General features: G+C 32.7%; 1 protein-coding gene across 1 annotated transcript in view; it reads left to right on the plus strand.

Moving 5' to 3' along the window:
* The first annotated feature begins 4,456 nt into the window (after positions 1-4,456).
* LOC108971780 overlaps positions 4,457-10,997 on the plus strand; it is a 24,514-nt gene continuing 17,973 nt past the window's right edge. Inside the window, exons 1-2 of the mRNA XM_018938056.1 lie at positions 4,457-4,528; positions 6,721-6,835. Of these exons, the coding sequence (XP_018793601.1) occupies positions 6,779-6,835 (57 nt within the window). The 5' untranslated portion in view covers positions 4,457-4,528; positions 6,721-6,778. The remainder of the gene's footprint in view (positions 4,529-6,720; positions 6,836-10,997) is intronic.

Raw genomic sequence — 10,997 nt, forward strand, 5'->3', positions numbered from 1 at the left:
GTATATTTGATTTTATGCCTTTTTACATGTTAAACTAAAGCGAGTCCGAAGCTTGCAAATTATATACCATATATGTACATATATATGTATGCATGTACATTTTTAAATATATATATATATATATACACATTTATAAAACTACTATGCGTTTGCATGCAACGAGCGTGAATGTGTCGTCCTAAATACATTCATACATATTTATATGTAATCAATCACCTTTCGTACCATTTTTTTGAAAATCCACTTATCCAAAAGTAATTATAAAACCTTTTTCAACTTGAAATTCCATAAAAAACACGAATATTTAAATAAAAACGATAAAAAACCGAATTTTACAATTTTTATTTGTATGCAGAGGATGTTAAGTAAAATGGAAAATTGATTCTGTGCCCCTTTTCTGCAACTCGATTCGAAAAAAATGTATTCGGTAACTAGACTTTCGCATTTTCCATTCTATTTTCGTATAAAATATGCTTTAGCTGTAGCCGTTTGAGTTGTAGAAAGTAAAAATGAAAAATGTAGCTACTTATTCTGGTACATCTGACTTTTCTTACTGAATGCCGGACTAGTCAGTTTAAGAACAGGCAGGCATTTTTTTATCACGAAATTTTGTAAAACTCAGAACGAAACGTCGGAGACCGCATAAAATTTATATACATATACATAAGCTATCAGCAAGATGAGCTGAGTCAATTTAGCCATGTGAGACGGTCCATCTAATATACCTGAACTAGTCCCTTAGTTTTTGAGATCTAAACACGTTCTTTTCTTCCTCAGAAACTGCTCATATGTCGGAAACGCTGATATCGGTACACTATTGCCTATAGCTGCCATGCAAAGTGATCGGTCAAAATCTTGAACTTATTTGGAAAACTAAATTTTACAATATGACGATGTTTAAGCGACAAATAATTGCATCAATATTGCGGCACAGATGTTTTTCTGCAGATACACAGCTGCTACTTATTCGGCAACATTTTTGCGTCGAATATGCTGCCTTGCTATACTGAATTCTTTTATGGACACTTTTATTTGTGAATATAACTATTATTATAACTTCAATACAACCGAAGTTAAGTCGAATTAGTAAAACAGCTTTTGCTGATTGCATTAGAATTAGAATTTAATTATATTGCGTGGACCTAATAATAGCTCAAACAATAACAATTAATTAAAAATTAATTAATTAAAATTATGAACTGTCACAATACTATTTACATACACTCGTMATTTTGAGGATTATAGCTTCGGTCTGCACTATTTATTAAGAATCCATTTGATTATATACAAACTTCAATAAATACMTAAACGAATACAAATTACATCAACAATATGTAGCTTTAGTTGTTTTGGCAGCGACAATCGAAAGTKAAAGCCTCGAAAACAACTCTTATTGCCACTATTAYTCATTCGGAACTTTTCATTGTTTACTGAAATACAAAGGTATAGGGTGCATTTATTATACATATACAAGGAAATCCGAGTAGTGTGGATTATTTTGTAAATATTGTATTTTGTCAGTGTGATATTTTGTTAAAGCAGCTTTAGTAAACTTAAGTTACTGCCGGCAATTTTTGATTTTATAACGAAATGATTACGGGACTCGACATTGTTAGTTTCTGTTAACCATCCCGTATGATCAGAAAGCTTAAGTTGCGTTGAAATAAATAGAATGATTTTGTCCCGATTTTTATTTGTATAATATAACATCTAAATAAGCTTAAATCGACTTAAGCTCTTTCGAAATATTGTTGATGTTATTATTCTAATCGTTGCAATCAACCCTTAAACTACAACAATTGTGTAGTTGTATGCATGCAAGTGCCACAAATATTACCAACGACAACATGCTGATGGCAATAAGGTCATTCATTGCCTTGGTGATGGCAAAGCAATGCAAGCACACCAAACATTTGCATCGATTGGCCTAATTTTACATTTTAAAGTTGCAATAAACTTTACTGTTGAATATGAGTGACGATAAGGGCTGCAATTCGGGTTCTGTATTACCCAAAACGGCGATTCGTTATTAATTGTACATAAAAAAATTTTTTTTTTGTCATTTAAAAGTTAATTTCAGAATAAATTTGATTTCTGTACCAATTTTAATTATCAAAATGTTTAGATCCAATAATATCTACCAAATCTCCGATGTGTGAAAAAATGCAATATAGAGATGTCAACAGTACTATGCACGTTTTGACAAGCCCTCTCAAACAAGATTTTCTGTCTTTCTCAATATTCGACACGTCAAAAGTCATAGATACCATATTACGCTATGTAGTTTAATATTTCAAGATACTCCCTCAATAAACCGGTAATTGTTGTTTAAAGTCAACTAATTTAGAATTTTTTGAGGCCATATTGACTAATATATAGGGTATAAGGTGAAGGAGAACTCGGATACTTTCTTAAGTGACTATGCAATGATTCAGGGGTCCGTATCACACACTGATAATCAGGTAAAGCCAGCGGTATGCCAAAAATGTGTTGAAACGGGCCAATACTTCCCTTAGCCCCTATATACTTAATATTAAGATTTTCGAACTTCCGGGTGACTTTGTATCGATATATCGGCCAATATGTGAGTTATCCCAATAAAAATAAGAGGACGTCTTTTACCCTTAACAGTGTATCTTTGTTACTAAAATAGATTAATTTGAGCGAAAACTTGGCTTAGTCTCTATATAACTTATATTAGGATTTTCGAACATCCCGCTGACTATACTCTGTATGATATTCTTTACACTTTAAAGTATTTCCCTGGGTTTGATTCTTGCAAGTTGCAAGAGTATAAAATGTTCAATTGCATCCGAATTTAGACATTCCTTACTTGTTGATTACTGATCATGAGCGGCGGCGACAAATCCCTTCGTTCACATATATTTTTGGTAGAATTTCAATCTGGCCGTTCCATTCGTTCCAATTGCTAAATGTCAAAACCTAACCGGTCCAGGTCAAACTTCCAATGACAGAAGAGTTGAGTATCTCTTTATCTCCGCTTAAATCTCCGTTACCGATTGTTTAAAGTTATATTCGTTGCTACACACTGACTTCAGTCTTCCAATAACAATAAACATCGAAATCCCCAAACGTTAGTTAGATTTATCGACAAACCGATAGTTTATCATACATATAGGAAACGGATTTTAAACAATTAAAAGCTTCTTAATCCAACTTTTTCTTCATGCTTAAAAAACAATGTTGTGTGCAAATGTGTTTTCATAAACCTATCTGATTTGGAGTACAACCTTTATGCAAGTTGAGCTTTTTTCGTTCAAAAGCTCCAGTATATCTTGTAATAGAAGTAAAAGCTTCGCACTGAGAAACAGAGGGAGAGTGTTAAATGTTTGTGCAGCGCATGTTTTCAAGATATTTTATTAGAATTCTATTAACACACATAGATACATACAATATACATAACTAATGTAACAAACAAGTAAGGCGAACTTTACTTCTGGCACAACGGACTTTGCACTAATTATTTGAGAAGAGTTTTTGGTTCTTCTTATCAGTCGTGACAAAGAATCGAAGCGATTTTAACTTAATATCGCTTGAGTTAAGTACATATGTACATGTAATAAACATAAGTAACTAACTTTAGCTAACGTTATAGAATTTTTTTGAAATTAGCTTGATCAAAAAATAGTGAAAATTTAAAATCGTCTTTGAATAATTTCTGAAATAAAATAATAAAAACTCCTCCTTGTATTAAAAATACATTGAGAATTTCGATTTCATTACTGTTGAAGTTTATGGAGAGGGRTGACTTTATTTTTGAAACTTTTTTGGGAACTCAGTATAGGATAAATTGTTGGTTTCTACCCTGTTTTCGAAACTTGCAAATGTGTGTATAGATTTTGCACTGCAGAATTGCCGCCAAATGTCGGTGTTGAGAATATTTGTCTGCTGTGAGAGTGAACATTGTTTGCCYACTCAGGTAATCAATTAATCGACCACTTTGCCAGATGTGTTCGAATATTTATGTGGTATACTATTTTTCGTACTAAAATAATGCAAAGCAACTGAATTTTATGAATAAGTTTACACCGATTGGAGCAAAATGAATGTATTTATTGGGATTTTTATACCTGTATTTTCAAGCGTCAAATTTAAGCAAATATTGCATAAATGTCTTGTTATAATACACCATTTACTTTTAGAAAAATATTTTAACGATTTCACCAAAAAAGAATAATCATTAAAATGGGAACCTTCCTTCACCGGAATTGACCCTATGCCCCATTAATCGGAATCTACGCTAATATAACTTTTTGATAACCCAACTTTGATCCACAAAAATTCGGTAGCATAAAAACCAAGATTTCAAATCACATCTTTAAAAATGTATCAAAATAATAACATACTACTCATTATTGCCGTACAATGGCAACGCTGAGTTTTGCGCTCTCTCAATTGTCTTTAGGTGGAAAGCAGAAATTTAGCGCAACATTTTTTAGTTTGCGGTTAAAATTAAGCGATAAAGGATTAAAATATTTTGTGCACGCGGCATTATTTAATTTAAAAAGTATGAAAAAATATTACATACGCATAAGTTAACTCAAAGGTTTTAAATTAAATTGACTTACCTCAAATAATGAGATAAATCAAAAGTGAAGAGTAAAACTTGTTGATCTATATACATACGTAACTGGAAACAGTGCACTTCCATATCTAGATGCTATGAACAGCGGCTAAAACATAACTTTCTCGCCGTATTTGCAATTTGCAGTTGTAGAAAAAAGTTGAATTATTATGCTTTCAAATACATATCTATATATGTATATAATTAATACTTGAACAAATAMAAATAAATATAATTAATATGCTAAGCTAAATGAAATTCTAGCGCATACACAGAATTTAAAAAAGACAAGAGCGCAGCGACTTGTTGCAGCGGCATGACTTGTTTGCCAATTAGTTAAAAAAAAAATAATAAATACGTACTTGTTTTTGTTATTGGTGGCAGTGTTAGATAGCGCGTTGTAAAGAAGAAGACACCAAACAAAGTCAAACACGGCTTGAATATGTAAACACATATGTATGCCGCAAAAGAGTGTTTACCTGAAATTTGGARCTCACACCAACAACAACTACCTTAACAAATTTCAGCATAATTGTCCGCTTTCTATGCTCTCAACCTTTTCGACGTTGTGTCAGAGAGAGAATGTGTATAATAAGTAGTGAAAATGCAATGAGCATATGTGTACATAATTTGAAATTGTTTGAGCGTTTTGCAAAATTTGTGTATATAAGGCAAATCAGCTGCCATCTTCGCGTTCGTTTGCGCCGGATGACCTATGTGAGGGTGGGCTCTTCTTCTGGTTCTTAAAGGAACCACTAAGTTACCTCTAAGGCATGAGATGTTCGAGTCACCTGGATAGTGAAATGCCGGGCATTGACTCCACCGCTTGGCGTGAAGAGTTCTTCTAACAAGTCGGGTACGCTACGGCAACAGGTCAAGGTCATATTGTTTACTCGAATGTAATCCACGTGGAATGATACTCTGGTACGCGTTTCGAGTTTCGCTCGATGAGAATTCTTCACTCCAGGTGTAGGAGCCTGACAAGCCGAGTCTTCCGGGAACCTGAGACTAGTACAGTGTGCTCTCTCTGCACAGAGAGCATATCCACGAGCGGGTCCTCTAATACACCTCTAAGATTCACGCTATTGAAGCGATGTATCATATCTGATCGTTCGAGATCACGTCAGCTCCTTCAAAACAATAGAAACAAGAATTCACTTTTATGTCGTCTAAAACTAGAAGTAGAAAACGCAACATAGAAAAATTGGCAAATGGTCTTTAAATTGTAAACAAAAAAGTTTATACTTTTATAGTTCTCAGTGGATAATTTTTTGTTAAACCGGAGAAAGTAACGATAAAAACTTGACCCATTCTCTATATCTATCATTCTTGAGCTCTATGTTATTAAAACGGATTTTCCAATAGTGATGCTATGATTTCTAAGTGTCGGTTGAACAACCGTTACATTCACTTAAATTGAAAGTTTGATKTGGTTTTGGGTCTGGTGATATTATCGATCCGTACTTCTTTCGAAATGAAGCTGGTGACCGATACTGTCAATGGAGTGATATAGACTGATGATAACCGCCTTTTTATGGCCGCAATTGAATAAAGTTGATTTTAACAACGTCTGGTTCCATATAGACGGGACTACGACGGGGGTGCTGTCGAACGAACCGAATTATTGCGAGAAAAGTTTGGAGATTCGATTATTTCAAGAAAGTGGCACATGGAATGGCCTCCAAGAAGTTGTGATCTAACACATTAGATTCTTTCTAGTTAGATTATTTGAAGTCATTGGTCTGAGAAATCAACCAGACTCKCTTCAAGCTTTACAAAATCAATATTAAACCCGGTTGAACGTGATATTCATGTCAGTTATTAATATTTTAAAGAGAGTATATATAATACATAATACTGGCCATTTACCGGGTTTGATTGTGTTTTGTAGTCAGTATTGTCCTAGCCTTGGTATTACATAATATTAAACACAATGAAGTAATGCTGTTATTAATGAATTAAAATCACCAACTAAAGTCTGTCATATTTACGACAGGCCCACCGTTTATGACAAAACCGCAAAATAATTATACAGTACTAATACTTATGCAACGCACTGTGGTTTARTAAATGTGTCAACAAAATATCAAACAATAATTAACTCAAAATTTAATTACAAGTTTCTTTAAAAATAGGAATATCCGGATAATAATTACAAATTAAAAACAAGAAAAGTACAAAAACAAAAACACAATGACATCAACGTCAACGATTAAGAAATTTACAATCGTATTTGGCTTCATATGCTCGGTAAGTGAAATGAAATTTTTATGAAAAACTAATGTTTGTAATTTAAGAGATAAATATTATTCAATATATAAGAAGGAGGAGAAGAAGAGTTAAAAAATTAACAAATAATAATGCTCTTCACAAATACAACAGATTTCTTACAAAAACWTTGAGCGGCCAGTTTGTAAGGCAGCTACATACATACATACATATGTATATGCTATAGAGATTCGATCTGAACAATTTCTTGAAGACATTTCGTCAAATGGAAAAAGTTTTCCATTAAAGCACTTGATTCAGATCGTTGAGTTTATATGGCAGCTGTGTGCTATAGTGATCTCTACTAAACCATTTCTTAAAAATGTATGTACGAAAAACAAATACCGAATAACTWAGCGTTTTGGGTGTTTGAATGCCTACCATTTAACAAGCTACTAGAAAAAAATTAGATTTATGTGGTTCTATTCCAAAAAAATATATTTTTTTTTTGCAAAGCAAACTAATAAAACTAATTTTTAATATTTTATTATCAACAATTTTTCCGGTTTTCACTGTCAAGTTTTTACAGAGATCGTAAGAGCGAATCAGTGAAATATTTACTATGTCATAAATCTCTTGGASTGATTCAAAAATAATAAAGATAGAGATTATGCCAAATTTGAACCGTTACTTTTTTTGRTTTCGGCTGTGATAGCGGTAACCAAGATTGTAGCGACAAAATGCAAGCGGTAACGTAATTTAATAATTTTTAATTTTGTTTACAATATAAAAGCCATTTGTCGGGTTTTCTACGCTGTCTCTGCTCATTCTTAAATTCATTGCGTCACGATGTCGCAATTTTGCTTCTATCACTCTTCCGCTAGTTTTTATAGTAAAAGAATGAGGACAGCGTTTTTTGTTTTTTTGTGAATATTTCGGGTTGTTCGTTGAACTGTCTATATTAATTATTTGAGAGACAATACTCGTTTACTGCTTTTTGAAGCATTTGAATAAATTTCGTATATTTTTTTTATGTGTATGAAAATTCTAATTAAAAAAATCATATATTTTATATTTTCACACAATTTAAGATCTGATTGAATAAATATCAATTGAATCATCATTTGAAGTCACTGCTCCAGCGCAGTCTGAACTTGTCAAGGTCAAATTGAACCCGCCGTTTGCTTTAAAACCAGATTTTAATGGCAAAATTCTCATGCTTATTAATTTTTATTAATTTRTATCCATTATTATTGTTATTTTTATTACAGGTTTAAAAAGTTAAATCATAAGCGACAATTTATATTCTTTAAAGCATTCAAATTATTTGGAGAATGAGATTTATTTACAATACAAATGTATTCCTACATTTATGCACAGGATTATATTGTCCACATCATCTTTTAAGGGTTAACTGTTCTACGCCAAATTTAATTTATTAAAAACGAAAGCAATCATGTGAGCAAGCAATCAAACAAAATACTTGTTTACCAGCAGTTTAAAATTTTTGAACGTACATACATGTGTATCTATAGAAATACAAATTTATATGTACATATATATGTATACCGTCACCTAAAATACAAAATAATGTAACATCACTTTTATTAAGTGTAGTACAGGCGCGGGAAAAACGATATAATAGGAAMAACTCAAATTTAAACAAAGTTTTGGTTATAAAATGGTTATATATTGGTTAATATATCTGGTAGCGGTTTTCGATTTTTTTTTGATTATGCACTGTTTTGCATTTTAGGTGATGATATATGTATATACATATAACAAAATATCTGTTTGGGTTATAAAACTGGTTATATAGTGGTTATTATACCTGATATTTGGTTATATATTGGCTATTATATCTGACAGCGATTTTCAAGATACRCTGTTTTGCATTTCAGGCGAAAATATATACATATACAGTAATATATTGCAATTTGTTAATAAAAGCAAAAATTATTATAAATCCACCTCCTTTCAAAAGCAATAACAATAAAAGAAATAAATACTAAACATTGCAGAATTTCAATTTCTGGCTGACTGTCATAAGGCATCTGCTTTTGGCAATAAATACATATATATAGCGATGTATATATGTATGTATGCAAGTGGCTATGCACTTAATGCCAACATATGTTTGCTTGTCGCGATTAAAAATTATTTTCGCCTAGAGAATATGAAGCCTTTTGTTGCTAACGGGCTACTAACCAAAAGGTATAAATATAATTCGGTTGAGTGACTAATCAACACATTTGTATTTAAATGTATGAATTCTATAAAACAAATTGATTTATGAACGATTCTATTTCAATTACTATATATTTATGTTTTGTAAAGAAGTAGGGAAGCACTAAAACTTCTTCTTCTTAATTGGCGTAGACACCGCTTACGCGATTATAGCCGACTTATCAATAACGCGCCAGTCGTTTTTTCTTTTCGCTACGTGGCGCCAATTGGATATTCCAAGCGTAGCCAGGTCCTTCTCCACCTGGTCCTTCCAACGGAGTGGAGGTCTTCCTCTTCCTCTGCTTCCCCCGGCGGGTACAGCGTCGAATACTTTCAGAGCTGGAGTGTTTTCGTCCATTCGGACAACATGACMTAGCCAGCGTAGCCTCTGTCTTTTAATTCGCTGAACTATGTCAATGTCGTCATATATCTCGTACAGCTTATCGTTCCATCGAATGCGATATTCGCCGTGGCCAACGCACAAAGGGCCATAAATCTTTCGCAGAACTTTTCTCTCGAAAACTCGCAACGTCGACTCATCAGTTGTTGTCATCGTCCAAGCCTCTACACCATATAGCAGGACGGGTATTATCAGTGACTTATAGAGTTTGGTTTTTGTTTGTCGAGAGAGGACTTTGCTTCTAAGACGTAGGTCGGATATTAGGCTTTGTCGCAAATTTTTGAAAATGTTTCCTGTAATCAAACGACGAAATTATAGTCTCCATTTCGGATATTAAATAACCTCGAATACTTAACGTGTTTATCAAGCTTCATTTAGACCTGCTGTAAACGACTGAAAAGTTTTCATCCATTCCATATAGTATTTATACGACATAATGTTAAGCRAAGAGCCACAATCTATATCTTCATTCAGGTATAATAGGGGTASTTGCGACATGATTTGGTCAGTATAGTAATCGGGCCTGTATTTTTTGACATTTTTTTTCATAGAAATTTTTATTCTACAATAGAACTTTTTTCACATATCATGAGGTATATCGTGGCGTGGCGTGTATAAACAAATTTTTTCGAAATTTTTTGATGACATCTGTCGGAGGAATGGCTGGGTGAATGAGATGCGATGTTTCACTGGCGGACACGATTTCCCATGTTTGCATCATCTGGAACAAAAAACCCAAATTAATCTTAAAAAGTACGTAAATGGTTATCGTCCTACTAGAATCATGAAATAATGTTGATAAATAAAAAAGTAATTAACTTTTTTTTTTTAATTTTTCCCCATGCTTTTTTACATGCATTTTATCATAACATTGTCAATAAATTATATATAAATAAAGGGACGATAGCTAGGCGTTTTGTGATCATTTAAAAAAAAATTAAGCAAATCGGTTGAGTAGTTCGACCGGAATCATGTCCGTCAGTTTAAAAAAGTGTGTTTGGAGAAAAACGCGTTTAAAGTTTTAGTTGTGCACTCCGAGCGTCGAGCGGTATTCCAATGGTAAAGTTGGTTTCTACATTAATTCTAAGGGTATAAGCGTACAGAAAATTAAAAAAAATTAAAACAAAAACATTTTTTTTTAATATTACCCTACTGACCCCTTGAATTGGCCAAGCATCAAAATTTCAATTCTAATTGTGCCATTCCTATAGTCAAATTTTCCAACTGATGCATATCACAGCTTTTAAGCACTTTTGTATCCCGAGGAATGGGGGGGGCCGATATTTTTATATCCTCGCATTAACATATAAAAGTTATAGTTTATTAGATACCTCTGTTCGTTACGTCATTCTGAATGTTTTGTTGTCCATAACCACTGCTTACTATCTATATCATATTGCATTGCTATAAACTTCCGTTATATGAGGGAATATAAAAACATCAAAAGCCCTTTAAAAATTTCATAAAATCGTTCGAAGCAAACGAGTGAGTAGAATAGCGATGTGGCCAGATGGTAATAACATTATAAAACAACTTTTAAGCAAAATTACAAAAATTAGATTTTGTTTTATATATTAG

This window comes from Bactrocera latifrons, unplaced genomic scaffold (genome assembly GCF_001853355.1).
Source record: "Bactrocera latifrons isolate USDA-ARS-PBARC rearing strain unplaced genomic scaffold, ASM185335v1 scaffold_36, whole genome shotgun sequence".
In the NCBI taxonomy this organism is placed as follows: Eukaryota; Metazoa; Arthropoda; class Insecta; order Diptera; family Tephritidae; genus Bactrocera; species Bactrocera latifrons.